General features: G+C 34.0%; 2 protein-coding genes across 3 annotated transcripts in view; both read right to left on the bottom strand.

Moving 5' to 3' along the window:
• The window catches only part of LOC148202658 (two pore calcium channel protein 1B-like), a 33,011-nt gene extending 30,580 nt beyond the window's left edge, over positions 1 to 2,431 (bottom strand). Inside the window, exons 1-4 of one of the 2 annotated variants that reach the window (XM_088110557.1) lie at positions 2,361 to 2,431; positions 1,939 to 2,067; positions 442 to 585; positions 217 to 324 (exon numbers count right to left, since the gene is read on the bottom strand). In XM_088110557.1, the coding sequence (XP_087966683.1) occupies positions 217 to 324; positions 442 to 585; positions 1,939 to 2,067; positions 2,361 to 2,363 (384 nt within the window). In that variant the 5' untranslated portion in view covers positions 2,364 to 2,431. Of the gene's footprint in view, positions 1 to 216; positions 325 to 441; positions 586 to 1,938; positions 2,200 to 2,360 lie in introns of those variants that run through there. The other variant, XM_088110558.1, reaches the window with a different exon arrangement.
• A 7,112-nt stretch (positions 2,432 to 9,543) lies between these two features.
• On the bottom strand, positions 9,544 to 10,793 carry LOC124836707 (uncharacterized). Its single transcript, XM_047311882.1, has 4 exons — positions 10,655 to 10,793; positions 10,344 to 10,554; positions 10,162 to 10,241; positions 9,544 to 9,899 (listed from the first exon to the last, which is right to left on the bottom strand). The coding sequence occupies exons 1-4, from the start codon at positions 10,791 to 10,793 to the stop codon at positions 9,544 to 9,546; spliced, it is 786 nt and encodes a 261-aa protein (XP_047167838.1).
• Positions 10,794 to 16,133: the final 5,340 nt, after the last annotated feature.

The following is a 16,133-nucleotide window of genomic DNA, read 5'->3' as shown; positions in this document are numbered from 1 at the left end:
TTCCTAAGAGACATTAAGGAAATAATAGAATCACATAGACAGGTAGTATTAGTTGTTTCACTTTAGTTTCGAAGTGTAGCTGAATAAATAACTTAACTTCAACGTGGGAATGACAAATATTACCTAAGGTAATCACCATTTTCAAAGTGACAACAACTAAAAGGCTCGCTGATTTGCCCAATAAAAGTAACAGTGTCTGAAGTACTGAACTCTTACCTCATAAATAAGACATTCTGCATCAGTTAGATACGGCAATTGACCCAAATAGAAATACTCTCTATCGTTGCAGGAATGTGTGGCGAGTTTTTTACACCACAGAGGTTTCTGTACCAAGTAAAGTACATAATGAAATATCTTCTTTCCATCATATTTTCTTTGGTATGAAAGCCTCAAATACATATAACTGGAACTAGAGTTCATAAGGAGCTTGTCACTGCTTACCTCCAGGAAATTCAGGACTATCAAAGCAAAATAACTAAGAGACCATATGAGATTGCATTTAATGAATACAAAATAAAATCTTGCATAATTTTGGAAGTTTGATGAATCAAGAATTTGTTCAGGGAGACCAACACCATCTTCAGCCTGCATAAAGAATTTCCAACAAGAATAACAAGCAATTAATGACCCGAAAGAAAGTCCATCAATAAATACATATCAATGCAAAGGGGAGGTTAGTAGAAATATATTTTAAAAAAAAAATTATTGGTCGTAGAAGGAGAGTCAAGGCCATTGAGTATTAGAATACTGCTCCTAAAACGAGTCAAGGCTACTACACAGGTTGGTAGTAAGGCCCTCTAGTCCTTAGCTTTGACAGAAGACCACCGTTCTGGTATGGTAAAAAATCCGATTTCATGTAGAAAATCAAGATAAAGAGTAGTTTATAAACATTTTCCTCCCTTAATATATTAACATGACACACCTAGCAGTCTTAACCTACTGACTTGACTCACCGAACAAACTTGAAGTTAGAGACCTAGAAAGAGAATTGGTGGTCCTGATTGTTTTATACCGAAATACTAATCAAAATCTTAATATCAGCACAAGAGAAGACTCTAATCCAAAAGATTAACCCATTAGGTAAAAGAGTTTCAAGGTTTAAGTACCAATCAGGTAGTTTCCTAACAATTGGGGTGGGACTCTTAACATTGTCACTTCTTTTAAGAACCAACCATCACAATGACTTCCACTCTATTTATATTGACCTGGTAGCAATCCTTTTCTCTTTAAGACAGTTTCACTCATTTTTCAAAATTCAACTTGCTCCTCTATACATCTTATAGATAATCTTTTCCATAACTCAACACTTAATGAAGCACCAACTGATAGAACTTAAACACAACAAAGAGTTCAACCCAAAGAGACAATTCTATCAGCAGGGAGAACATCAAGGCTTAAGTACCACACAAAAGCACCTTTTTTAAAAAAAAATTATTTACTTCGCAATATTTCATCATCCTCTCCGTGTTTGTTTTTTATATGTACAACTATTTGTCTCTGCACTTCGCAATTCTGTAATTCTCGCTTTACCAAAACCGCACATCAGTGACAACTTTCCACAACATACAGAACAATTCCCCCTACAATTAAGACTTTCAAAATTTGAACGATGTTGAACAGCTCAAGAGACAATGCAACTTCAAACATAATAACAAAATTCACATTGCCGCTAGAACAGATTCAATCGACTATTCTTAAGAGTTCGTAACAAGCCATCGATGACAAGATCTACCTACATATGTTCAATAATTAACTCCAACACAATGCGCGACACTAACTCGCTCGCTATTGCAAAGCACAACGGTTAAAGCTGAATCAATGCATAAAAATCCACAGTCCGCAGTAAACGTAAAATAGAACCGAAGACGAACATCACTGAGTTGACTGAAATAGATTTCCGAACAACGAATAAACGAAACGAGAAAGAGTTAAACGAACCAGATCAATGAGCGCAGCGGCTTTCTCGTAGTTGGAACCGTAGGTTATAGCGTCGGAACGCCGGAACAGTCCTCGCCGGCGGGAGCTGAGGCCACTGCTTTCGCCTCTCAGCAGAGACTGGTCCATCTTCTGGAGAGAAGAGAACAACGAAGAGAGAGAGAACAGGGAAAGGATGAGTGATGCGCGCTGAAAACAGTATTACAACCGTTTCATCTTTTATTATATACACAGTTGAAGAATGCTTTATGGATCACACTCTTGTCACACACGGAAAGATGGTCCCAACGAAATAACGACCAAATTGAAGAGTAGATTTCTAGTTTTTGTATTTGAATATGTGATCATATCATTGGAGTGTTACTACATCCATGATTCAGATCCAAGGTATTCTCGCGTGCCAACATCAACACTGGATAACGTACCATTCAAAGTCAAAGAACTTCAATTCATTCACACCTTCTCTGTCCTTTTGTATCGGCCATTTACTAGCATGTTTGAATTTTGGTTATTCCTCATTCTTTTGTTACATAGAAATAGAAATAAATTTCTTTAGTTTTCACAATGAAAGTTCACACGTTATTTAATTTTAAAATGAAACTGTCTCTGTCTTTCGTTATCATAATGTCTGGAGTCACCTGTTGAGTGTTAATGGCTGAATGGAGACACCTGTCCCAAACGTATCATTAGATGACACTTGGAAAGTTAAATTCGAGTTTCATCACTGGAAATGGATTTAGTAATGGATTTCATAATTTGTAATTCAATATAATTTATAATTAAAATTAATTTCACTAATTAGAGTTTTTAGATAGTGTATTAAAGTTTTAGATTGGGATGAAGTATATGCCTTATTATAATTCTAATTGTGAGCACGATTTAAAGATGATATTGTTTTATTTATTTATAGTCTACGACGTGGGAAGACATTAAATAAAAATAAAATAAAAATAGTTGCCACGAGTCACATGCTGTCACAACTTGTCTGCGCTCTGCACATGTCATGAGGGTTGTTGAAAGTGAAATCTTCCATAGTTGAAGTAGAACAATCTGCTTCCATGCTTATACATATACATTCATATACATAAATAAATACATATATATATCATATAATATATATATATATATATTATATATATATATATATCAACAGCTCTGAAATCTGACCAAACTGAATGAGAACAAAGCATTATTATAGCTTAAAAGTTTATTACGGGCGATAGATGAAATATGTTAAATAAATAACAGAACTCTGAAATTTTACTTATACATTTATTTTATATTTTTTATTTCGTAAATATTTTCTGAAAAAATTAGCAACATCCTATACTGTCGGCAACTCATTTGCATTGTCCGAAGTTGACGTTGCCGTGATTAGATCTATTAAAGGGAAAGACTTTAAAGATGAAACAAACTTTCGAAAAAACAATAACTACCTTGAGCTAATTATGACAAGAAATTATCTTTACATATATTTCTTTATTTATTTACTCTTTATTCTCTATATTATATTTTCTCTCTCCTTTTTTCCTGTATTTCTTCTTCGGATTTGTTAAATTGCACACAAAATTTACGGGTAAATCTGTACATAGAGATTATTTGTGTCTTTACCCATTAAAATTAAAGTTTTATTATATATATATATATAATATAATAATAATAATAATTTTAGTATAAAATGATATATTTTATCATGTAAATATTATCTATGCATGTTATTTCGGTTGAATTGGTCTCAAGGTCGGTCATCTTCTTGTTCTGTTTTCTTTTGTGTTCTCTCCGAGAATGCGATCCACTTCAATGGGTTGTTGACCTGCAGAAGATACTCTTCCGCTCAAGTAAGATATGTTTCATAAAGAGGTCTATATTTTATTAGGATAGAAAATATGGGTTGTTGATCTGCAGAAGATACTCCGACGTTCAAGTAAGATATGTTTCATAAAAAGGTCTATATTTTATTAGGATAGAAAATGATGATCGTACCTTAACATCAATTGTATATTTATAGGACTTGTGACAACTAAGTCCATTGATTAGTGTAATATACTTTTAGGTAATCAAACCCAATAATCAATTATTAATATCGTATATTTGTAAGACAATCTGACCTGTTAATATTTGATAATTGTTCATGAATGACCATTAAGGTATATTTTATATAGTACATATATTTTAATAATGTGTTAGTTTATAATTATTAAAAAATATCATAAATAATTAGTTTTTAAGGCACTCATTCAATGCCTTAAATTTATCTAATTCAATTAATTAGATTGTATTGGATTATAAAAATAAAAATACAATCTAACCATTAAATTAAATTATGTTTGACCTACATCTAATAATGAAAAATGTAAAACCCGATCCAACGTGGGCCAGTCTATGAATACGCTATGCAGCACAGCAAAAGAAAACTCAATTTTTTCTCTCCTCAATAAACCAGACACAACAACACCATGAAACATGAAAAACAACGAAGGTCCTATTGAATTATTAAGGTGGTTGAACTTAACAATTTTTTTTCATAAAATCAGATGCATAACATTATTTATATAAGTTTGATAATTTGTATAGAGAATGTTATTATTTATTTTTATATTTTAAAAAAGAGATTCGTTACAAGATCTAAAATTTAAAAGAAACACTCATTTTAATAATAATAAAATTAGAATAACTTTATGAATTAAAATTACAACTGTATATTATAAAACCATCTCAAGTTATCAACAAGTTAAAGCAAGACGATAAGTTTAACTAAAATAAGCAATCCATTTAAGCAACTACATATTATAGAAAAATCTGAAGTCATTAACAAATTAATGCAATATAAGTTGAATGGTCAACCAAATAGGGACAAATTGAGCATAAAAAATGGTAATCAACATATGGTTCACTGCCTGGGAATACTTTTTGCACTTTCATAGCTGAAATAAAGTTTTTAATTTTTTTAAAGCTATTTTATCAGTAAAAGATCCGCATGCATGACAACCATTGGAATATGCTTTTACACAGATAAATTTGATATCCTCAAAGATTTCATTCTTTCTTCTTCCTCATTTATGTATTTCAAAGTTCAAATTTTACATCTTTAAAGATGAAAATAATTTATTAATGTTCTCATATAATTCAATATTTCTTTTTACATTTATACTCAAATTCTTAGTATACTATACTCAAATTTTTACATTTATCATAATTAAAAAATTAATTATTTGCTTCATTGAAATTAATATAAATATAAAAAAATATGTATTCTAAATTAATATAGTAAAATATGACTAAGAATACTAACAATAATGCTGTCAATGTGGGTTATATTCCATGAGCGACTCACTACGAGTTTGAATCGGGTTGGGTTTGAAAAAAATGTAATTTGTTTTATGCAGGTTAGTTTTCAACCCAGCTCATTTAGAACCCGGGTCATACGGATTGAACCCGTGGTTAGCCGATTGGCTTACCAACCCACCTAATTTAATTTAATTATTTATTATTTTGTGTTTTAATATTATTAGTTAGCATTATTTTTATTATATTGAAGATGGGATAAAAAGAAATATGTTTCAAGAGAGAGAAATATTACATATTTATCTATTCAAGAATCTAATATTATAAATGAACAAGTGACATAAAAATTATCAATATTAAAAACTTATTTGTTCATTTTTTTATACTTGTTTTTGGATTACGCTTGAATTGTATGATATTTTTTTTTATTTTGAATTATCTTTGAAGTTTAAAATCATTTTAGAGTGAAATTTATTTAGATTTGAATTAAAAAAATTATAATTTTTTTATTTAAAGAAAAGGTTTAATAGCCAATTTTGTTTCCAGTTTCATTGACAAATCTCAATTTAGTCCCTCATTTTAAAAGTGTTTGAAATGGGTCATCATTTATTAAATTTTGCATCAACGTCGTCCCTTCCGTTAAATAGAGACAAACAACGTTAATGGATTGATGATTTGGCAGCATATAGTGCTTACGTGTCAAGCTGTAGCGGGAAGGAGTTTATTAACTCTATCTTCATTTACCTGCAGAGACTGAAAGACGACAGACTCAGCGAGATGAAAAAGCATTTTCTCAACCCTATCGGTGGTCCTCTGGTTAATATAAGCTCCCAAGACCCTCCTAATATACGAAGCAAAAAGGTCCAAAAGCAGCATGTATGGCAGCATCAATCAAATCTTGCAAGAACTCATTCTCTATCTCACTTTTCGAATCCCCTTGGGCAGCTCTCCATGCCCGAAACAAAAATGTCCCCATAAGCCTCCAGCATCGACTTTCTCCTGAAGGGAATTTGGGACCGAACCATCGCCAATAGTTCCTTCCCAACCTGATGGCTCAGCCCAAAGACAAATCCAAGAAATCTCCTCCCATCCTCCACTTTCAAATACAAGGGTGAAATCATACATTGAATCACAACAGCTTCAAGTCATCGATGCTCTCGTCGTCAAAATCGAACAGCGTGAACGCCTCACAGATCAAATAGACCTTGTACACGTCCACCTTCTTGTTGAGCGTGAACGACCGAGACAGCAGGAAAGGGAGACTTTGCGAAATTAGCGACTCCCTTCCCACCAAATTCTCCTTCCACCATTCCTCGCACAAACCCTTAATCGTCGACTGTAGAGACAACTCCGACTCACAAACCCTCAATGGGGATATCAAATTGGGATTGAATTTAGGATTTTTTAAATTGGGAATTGGGATTGAGATTCTATTTCTTCTACGTTGATTCAAGGTTTGAATTGGAGCTTCTGATCCTCTTTTCTGTTTTGCGATTTGAGAAGGTGAGGTCTTCGGTTTTGAATTTGGGTATGGGGTTTTGTCTCTTCGTGTGTTGATCTGAGTTTGAATTTTGTGAGCTCGCACTATGAGTGCTTGGTTTCGATCAGTGTATGGGTCTGAAGGTGGTAGTTTCCTAACTCAATTTTTCCCCAAGAAGAAGAAACCCTAACTGCTGGCAATTTTTCCCCAATTTCCAACACCCAATTTGTTAATAAACCCTACCTTCTTTAATTAAGGAACACATCAGCGCGCACACAAATAAATTGTGACACGTTACCATTAATTGATGTTAGATCATCACCCCATTAACGTCGTTTGATTATATTTAACGGAATGGACTAATTTGATTCAAAATTTTAAAAGTCAGGATCCATTTTAAACACTTCTAAAACGAGGGACTAAATTAAGATTTGTCAACGAAACTGAGGACAAAACTGGCTTTTAAACCTAGAAAAAGTTGTAATTAAGTGAGTCAACCCGTTTAACCCACCAACCCGTGATAGGTCGAGCTGGGTTCGAATTTTTTCAGCTCGCTAATAATCGAGCAGGGTTAGGTTGACTCACTAAATGACCAACTTGTGGTGGATCGAGCTGGGTCGAGTCGTGTTACCCGTTTTGACAACTCTAATTAATAAGACACCTTTTTGAAGCGTGATTAAACACTATTCTTTAATATTTATTCACAATTTTTGTTCTATATGTTGATATTTGCATAACTTGGAAGAACACGAGAAGAAGAAAGGAATTAAAATATAAAAGAAAAAGAAGTTAAATTAGACATGCGTTGAGGACATTGGTGGATAGGAGGATCAACAAGAGTTTGACATTCATGTGTCCAAAAATTCAAAGAGAACCAAAGTCATGTCTTAACTTCAAGTATTTCTTCTTGCACCTCCATGCGAAAAGTTAAATTTGTCCTTATCTTTTTCCTCTTCCTTCCCCATAACATTTTTATACTTTCATCCACCTCCACCTCTAGCCCATCTTCTTCTTCTTCCACCTCTAGCCCATCTTCCTCCACCGTCATCTCTACATCCATCCCATCTTTTTCCTCAATCTTTACCTCTATCCCATCGTTTTCTTCCACCTCTACCTTCCTAAATTCTTCTTAGAATTTTTACCTTATTCTTACTTGATTTAATGTGTGATCTCATCTTCTTGCATGTTGGATTGTCTTTCAAATCTACATTTTGGATTGCACAATCCAAAATGTAAATTTATATTATAAATTATACCATCCGAAATATATATGAACGTCACAATCTGAGACTATAATTAAAACAAAGTATAATTGGAATTTTAAAAAATACGAGGATACAGGAAGAAAACATAAAGGTGCAAGAAGCAAGAACAAATTCTCCTCATCCCTAAATTACTCCAGGCTAAGCACGCTTAACCATGGAGTTCTTATGGGTTAGGCTACCGAAAAGCAAATGCATTTTAGTGATATAAGTAGTCAAATCAATCCCTTTAACCTATCATTTAACTGTATAGTCCCATACCTATACAGTCTCTAGATCCCTCTCATTCCGGTGTATGTTCGATTCATTCATGTGTCCCTTCCATTGGAAGCCTGCCAGGAGCCGCTCTTTGTTTGTGCCCCTTGCACTTCGTGCCTCTTGCACCGGTGATCACTTCCCGCCCTCGTCAGTGCCCGGGTGTCACAGGTAGTACTATTGCTAGGAAAAGGAGAAAGATTAATAGCTTGGAGAAATTTGTTATGGATTTTCAAAAAAGGGAGAAAATGTCCATTTGGACGCTATCTTTTATGGGGTTGATTAACATCATCCTTCTTTGTATTTTGTTTAAAAGTCCATGATGTGTTCTAGTAGTTAGTTGTTGTGAAGAACACTTTGGCCTTATTGTAATATGGTGTTTTGAAATCAATGAGAAATGTGAATTTGTGCATCTGGTATTGTTGTTTGAATATACATTTTGTCTGATCTATACAACATAAGATAATTGAACTTTAGATTGAAATGATAATAAAATGAGAAAGTGGTGTGTCATTCTCATTGTAATTGACAAAAAAAATTGAGCAAGTGGTTTAAGCACAATTATTGTAACTGAAATGAGATTTGAAAAGCAGATAGGTAAATTATGTGCAGTAAATTTGTAAGAATTGCATTTATACATTTTGACCACATAAGATTATTATAGTCACATGATGTAAGTGTCCCCTGTACTGTCAAAGATGAGTACCTATAACATGAATATATATCACAACAAAGAAGCATATTCATGTCATCACAATATACATTACAACTAATTTATACTGGACATGCACACGGAATGTGCATCAATGATAATGACATTATAATCAAAAAATGGAAAATCAAATGCACATCCAAAAGACAAACTGTCGTTGAATTATAATCACAGTATAATTATCCAAATACATATCACAGCTTACAAAATACCCAATTAAAAATGAATTTCAAACTACATGACTATGTTTACAAAGAAGCCAATAAGGGGTTGTAACATACTTAATCTAAACTTGTCAATATTATGATGTCAATGTTTAAAATACATGTGACTGTTCTAAATAACTTCTAAAGTCCTGTTGTAGATGGTTGTGTTTGTTCAAATTCTCATTGAGTAAGTTGGCTTGGTCCTGTAGTTGGCTGAGTTTCAGGTTGCTGAGTTGGTCCTATAGTTGGCTGGGTTTCAGGTTGTTGACTTGGTCCTGTAGTTGGCTCGATTTCAGGTTGCTGACTTGATTGAGATTGGTTTGTTGGAGGACGTTGTGGGTAAGTATTTCTTTTATGACCAAGTTGTCTACATATGGAACATCGCTTACAAGTTCCATTTTGCTTTATCTATGTGTCATCCTTCTTTAGCTCCCAAGCCTTTAGCCTTCTCTTCTTTTTTGGTTTACCAGGTAACATCCTTTTAGGTGGAGGCAAGACATCAGGCTGAGAAGTCATTTCCCATAGGTGATGACCATTGATAAGGTATATCATTGGAATATATGTTTCTTGGTATGTTGACCTTCTAAACCAATTTGGGATGTAGTCTTCTCCATTGATGTTCAAAAAATTCATGGCAGCTAGTGCATGACAGCATGGGATTCCTATTAAAGTCCACTTTCTGCAACTGCATTCGACTTTATCTATGTCAACAACATACTTCTCATCAATCATTGAAGTGTGTCTCACCTCAAAAAATTTTTGTCCTGACCAAGTGCAATGATAAGCAATTAAAATCAATATTTAAAGTAAAAAAATTTAAAACATCATAATAAAGTCCAGATTCTGATGTAGTGATGTGCACATACCTAGGTATCCAAAATTTAGTCATGCGCAATTCCTTTTCAAATCTTCTTTTAATCTTTGGGCAAATACAACCTTCAAATGTAGTTATTTTCTGTCTATTTGTTGTCCATCTCTTCATGAGGTACATACGAATGTCTTCCATCATTGGGATGATGGGCTTACCTCTTGCATGTAATATGACACTGTTGAAAGCTTCAAACATATTATTGACTAAGGTGTCACAAACAGCTTTACCTGTAAACCTTAAATGTGACCAAAATCTAATTAAACAAAAACAAGTGAAATATATCAGGTAGGAAAACAAACAAAAGTAAACATGAAGAATGGATTTAAATATGACATACCTAGGTGGAATTGCTAACAAGTATTTGAAGGCATCTGGATTGACATATTTAATTTCTCTCATCACTGCCTCCCATGCTGGAGGGTGTGTTGATGATGTTGCCTTTCGTAATAGACATTTTAGAATTTGGCCAGGAAATCTCTTCCTAAAATTAGCATAAACGTGACGCACACAAAATCTTTGCTCCACACCAGGTAGAAGTTCTTGTAATGCTGGAAAAAGTCTTTATCAAAGTAAAAACATGAAGCTATACAAATTATAATACAAGACATGAAGGTTTCAAAGATAAAAAACAACAATGGGCTATGTTACTCACTTTTTGTTGATCTGACATATATGTGATTGTTGAAGAAAGCTCCACACCACCAAGATCATCAATGAGTAATTGTAAAAACCAAAGCCAATTATCCTTATTCTCCACCTCAACAACAGCATATGCCAAAGGACACATTTGCTCATTCTATCTCTTGCAACTGTAGTTAACAACTCACCTCCATATTTTCCTTTTAAGAAACAATCATCTAAACCTATAATAGGCCTACAAGACACAAAGTTGTCCTTACAGGCCTTGAAACACACATACATTCTCTTGAATATTGGATTATCCTCATTAGATTCAACCTTAACTTTAACAGTTGAACCAAATTAGACCGAAGCAACTCATTTGCATAGTCATAGAGTCTTTTATATTGTTCTTTAATATCACCTTCTATTTGTTTAAAAGTCATTGTCTTTGCCTACACGTTGTAGACTAAGAAACACCAATGTTCCACTTCTTAGAAACTTTGTTTTGGAGGTTATTGATAATGACATATTTTATTATGATTTCACTATTGATTTGAGAGAAAATGTTAACTCTTTCTTAGCTTTTTGCCTTGTAAATCCTAGTTTTCTTGTAGTTTCTTAAGTGGTTGCATCTTAAGCTTAAATGAGAAAATTTGATCATTAATTCCTGCTTTTATGTGCCCAAAGTAGGTGGAAGAAGTCTATGCATCAAATGAAGGCATTAGAACCCAAGGAAAGCAAGAAAAATATCAAAAAGGGAGAATTCTGAAATGATATCGCTGATCTGCCGCTAGGCTACCGCTTGAGCGGTTTGCTCTCTGTAATGCTAGCGCTGGGATACCGCTTGAGCGGTAAGGACGCTGATGTGGTAAATATGATGTTTTTAAGATCTCAAACGCGAAAGGCTTGGCATCTTTTGGCATACAAACGTGATTCCTCTTGCTAGAGCATCAAAAATCGAGCTAGGAGCTATGGGAACAACCCTTTTTCCTTGGGTTCTCTTCCTTCTTCCATTTCCACCATTTTTGTAAGCTCAAGCTCTCCATTCATGGAGAGCTAGTTTCATTGTTGTTGGGGGATTGATGTAGCCACTAAACTCTTGTGTAAACTACTGTGTTTTGAATGAATATATGTTTCTTTCATTGATTGTTAGTATTTAATACCTTCTCTTAATGCTTGTTGTGAAGTTGCTACCCATGGCATGATTTTAGGGTTTGGTTGATATTGGGAAATGTTGGGTAAATCTGGAAATGGATTAAACACCTAGAGGAAATAGTATCTAGGGATAGAACTAGGACCTTGGTTGTCTTAAATCTCAATTCTTAATGCGGAAATAATTGTTAAGTTTTCTAAGGGATTGAAGCCTGATAAGGAAGTCTAGGCTCTCTACCAAGGGATTAAGTTTGAGTAAATTAGTAGATTGACATTAACATATTAATGAAGAGAAAGTGATTTACCATACATAAGATAGAAGTAGGTGAAATCATAGCCCCAATGATATCATTCCATATCATTTCTAATCTTTTCATTTCCAAGTGTTTGAGTATCTAAGATACTTTTATCATATATGTTGAATGTTTACTTAATTGCACAAAAAACCCAAATTATGGAATCATTCATTAGTCTAAGTTAGTTGGAAATTACATGATTGTTTGGTGACACGAGTCTCTTGGGAAACAATATCCAGTCTTGTCGGTTTATTACTTGAAACGTTTTGGTACACTTGCCAAAGTCTTAACAGTTATACAGATTAATATTGGGATTCTCTTTTATGGTCTTCTCTAACCTCACACTCAACCATTTTGAAGTCATTAAACGGATGTTAAATTCCCTACTGCATGTGTGCTTGTCTATAATCTTCCTTAGCTGCCATGTATCTTCAGCTGCCTTATATGCACAATATGAATACCATGGACATTTTCATTTTGCCCCAGAACAAAGGAAATATGTGCCCACTTCCCATTTATATTGTTCCATACTTTTGGGCAATGAAAAAATCCCAAAATCCCCATACCCATCTCTATCATCATCTGTGTTGTCACTTTCAACAACATTGTTCAAACTCTCAGATTCCCAATCACTTTCTGATAAACCCCTAGGTCCACCAATTTCTACTTGGTTAGTAGCTTCAAATATATCACATTCCACTTCATCTCCATCGTCAGTCAAGACACCCTCTTCAGACCCATCCTAACTTCTAACATCATACTCATCAACTTGTACGTTAGCCTGACCCTGTCCCTCCGCACCATTACCCTCTACCTTAGTCACTTCCTCTACCTGAACTTGTACCTAAGGCTCTACATCAGTCATTGCCTCTGCCTCAATTTCTACCTCACCTTCTACCACACCATCTACATCAGCCACTGCCTCTACCTCAACTTCTATCTCACCTTCTACCACAACATCTACATCAGCCATTGCCTCAACTTGAACTTCTACCTCAGCTTCTACTTCTACTTTAGTCTCTACCTTAGGCTCTACATCACCCACTACTTGAACCTCTGCTTCACCCACTGCCTGAACCTCAACTTCACCAACCTCTATCTCAACTTGCTTTTCAACACACACACACACACACACTTTCTCTCTCTCAACTTCTGCTTCACCACTAGGTCTCTCAATTTCTGGTTGATAAGAGTATTCCAACTCCAAAAGATATTGAGGCTGACACACCATGTGTATAACATAAAGGTGAGCTTGACCATTTAACATAGCAATATTGACTATATGACATGCACCTTTGTCATCTAATAACAGTTCCAAACAATCTTCTAACACAGGACCACAACCATATGAATACCACAACTCCTTTACATTCCTATAATTCATCTCCTTAAGAATGCTTAATATTTCAAAATAACTCCATCGATCTAGATCAATTTTTAAAGTTGTGGTTTGACCATAGTGGTATCTGAATGTCCCATTATTCTCAAATTTCCCCTCATGGTAAAACACAATTTCAACGTTTGAGTTGTCCATCTAAACTAATATAAAAATTGTTCATAGTTAATTTATGCTTAACCCAAATGTTATCTACCCAAAAAACAAGTAAAACAAATCAAAAGCACAATTATGAGAATAAAAAAATGTTGTCCACACACCATCAGGAGGGGACCACAACCATAATGGCGCAACATTATTCAAAGCACATGCACACAAATAATGGGGGACAATAAACAAACAAAGCAACAACAAATCAAAACTTACGAGGGGACCACAGCGACAACAACCAAACACAAAACACGCTTTTTGAATCAAACACATATCAAAGCTACCATAAACGCACCTTCGAATCGCGCTTTTCGTAATACCCACGAACACGATTTTTGGAAATGCGCATCCAAATCCAACGTAGAATTGCGACAACGATATATGTGTTTGCAATGTAGGGGAAGTGCGACAACGATTCTATCTTCTCTCGCACAATTTCAATTGCCCTAATCTCGCATAAATCAGCCCTAAATCATATTTTCCCCAAATTAAAAAACCCTATCTTAATCTTAATAAAAACCCAAATTTAAATACCCTAACTTAAAAATCAACATGTCAGCATGCACAAACTGATATATTGACACGTTGTCAATAACGAGTGTCATATCATCAATGCATTAACTCTGTTTGGTCATAAGGGACAAATATGACGTAAATTTTACTATGGACATATTCCAAATACTTTTAAAAATAGGAACTGAATTGACATTATCTAAGGAAAGTGAAGACCAAAGAGGCTGTTAAACCGTAATTAGACTGCTGCAACCATTATATACATATAGATGTCGTTAAATCCTCATGAGAAACCAAATAAACTCCAAAATTTCTTTCCTTCTTTCTACGCTGCATTTTCCTAAATTTTCATCTTCATTCTTCTCCCTTCCACAGTCCACAACCAAAACTCTCCATGAAGAAGCCCAACCTCTTCACCGCCGTCGCTGCCCTTCCTCTCCTCTCACTAGGTTTCATAAATGTTTTAGCACTTTCAATGCTCAAAATGAAAACAATTATTTTGTGAATAAAGGTAATTTTCTGACTTTTGTTGTTTTGTTTATTGAAGGATGGGACGAGAATCCGTGAGAACGCTTCGTCGCAGAAATCCACTCTAACGGAGAAGTTCGCTCCAAAATTTGATGGTTTGCGTTTTATTGAACCCTAGTAACTACGCATAAATGAGATTATGGTTTTTATTTGCGCTTCGTGCTTGGTCCTCGTTCTTTCTTTTGTCATTATTAGTTAACAATCTATCTTTTTATAAAAAAATAGAGAGAATTTTTTTTGACATTATAGATTATTATTGGGGTTAAATATGTTTTTAGTCCCTAAACTATTGACCGTTTCTGGTTTTCGTCCCTCTTCCAAAGTAAGGTACAATTTAGTCCTCAATCTTTAAAAAACGTTCGTTTTAGTCGAAAAAACGAACGTTTTGATGACTAAAACGAGGACTAAAAACAAAATTTTAAGGACTAAAACGAACGTTTTTCTAAAGAATGAGGACCAAATTGTACCTTACTTTGGAAGAGGGACGAAAACCAGAAACGGCCAATAGTTTAGGGACTAAAAACATATTTAACCCATTATTATTGTATAGAATTTCTAGAAATAAACAAAAAAGTTAAAGGTTTCATATTTCTAGTTTTATTTTTATTTATTTTAATAAGATTTGTTAGGAAAATTGTTTGTATTTTAATAAGATTTGATCGGAAAATTGTTTGATTTGAAAATTTCTAGAGTTTAGACTATTCTCTTTTATGTGATTGCTGCGTGGTGTTATCTTTGTTGGTGTTTATAGTATTAGCAACATGTTGAGATATTAAATAATGGTGTTTTACTATTTCTTAAGTCGTGCTTGGCATATACACCTAATATTGTTGTAAAAATTTCTCAATGTACGCGATTTTAATATTAAAAGCGTAATAAAAAATATTTGGATATATTTCATGATGAGAATGTAAAATAAATTTTATATTCACTGTATAAAATACAACAAATAAATATAATTTTGTCCTTTTAATATAGGAACCAGCTATAATCAATGAAATTAGTGTCTTCTTTCAGCTAAACCTGGGATATTGCATCTTGTTGTCATAAGAAATTATGGTTGTTGTTTATTTGTGGGACAAAAATACCTTATTTGGTTTAAGTGCTACATGAATAATTGATATTACCGACGGTGGTAACTCATCGGTAATGTATAAAATCCGTCGGTAATTATCGTTTAACGACGGCTTATCAATGGTAAAAATATCATCGGTAAAAACGTTGTCGGTAATCTTTACCGAATGCTTTTGGTCTTCGATATATTCGTCGGTAATTACAATGATCTGGTTCATCTTCTTCGTCTTCCTTCCTCCCTCCGTGTCATTTTCAAACAATCAAATAACCAATTTATTTTCAATAGTTAAAATCATAGGGAATCATGGAGAGTTTCTCTACAATTCTTAGATTTGTAAGAAAAAGAAGATGTTATTAGGACCGGTGATGTTCTTAATCGGTGACCAAACATTGGAAG

The sequence above is a fragment of the Vigna umbellata genome, chromosome 3 (genome assembly GCF_029865625.1).
Source record: "Vigna umbellata cultivar VRB3 chromosome 3, Vumbellata_1.0, whole genome shotgun sequence".
NCBI classification, from domain to species: Eukaryota; Viridiplantae; Streptophyta; class Magnoliopsida; order Fabales; family Fabaceae; genus Vigna; species Vigna umbellata.
This window is presented reverse-complemented; position numbering and strand designations above follow the sequence as displayed.

Excerpts from the sequence above, each read along its gene's own strand:
- LOC124836707 (XM_047311882.1), bottom strand. The coding sequence starts at position 10,793 with ATGTGTCCTTTGGCATATGCTGTTGTTGAGGTGGAGAATAAGGATAAT. Across the intron at positions 10,242-10,343 it reads TTGTTAGCAATTCCACCTAG|GTTTACAGGTAAAGCTGTTT; the intron begins GTATGTCATATT and ends GTCACATTTAAG. Across the intron at positions 9,900-10,161 it reads TGTCATATTACATGCAAGAG|GACAAAAATTTTTTGAGGTG; the intron begins GTAAGCCCATCA and ends GCACTTGGTCAG.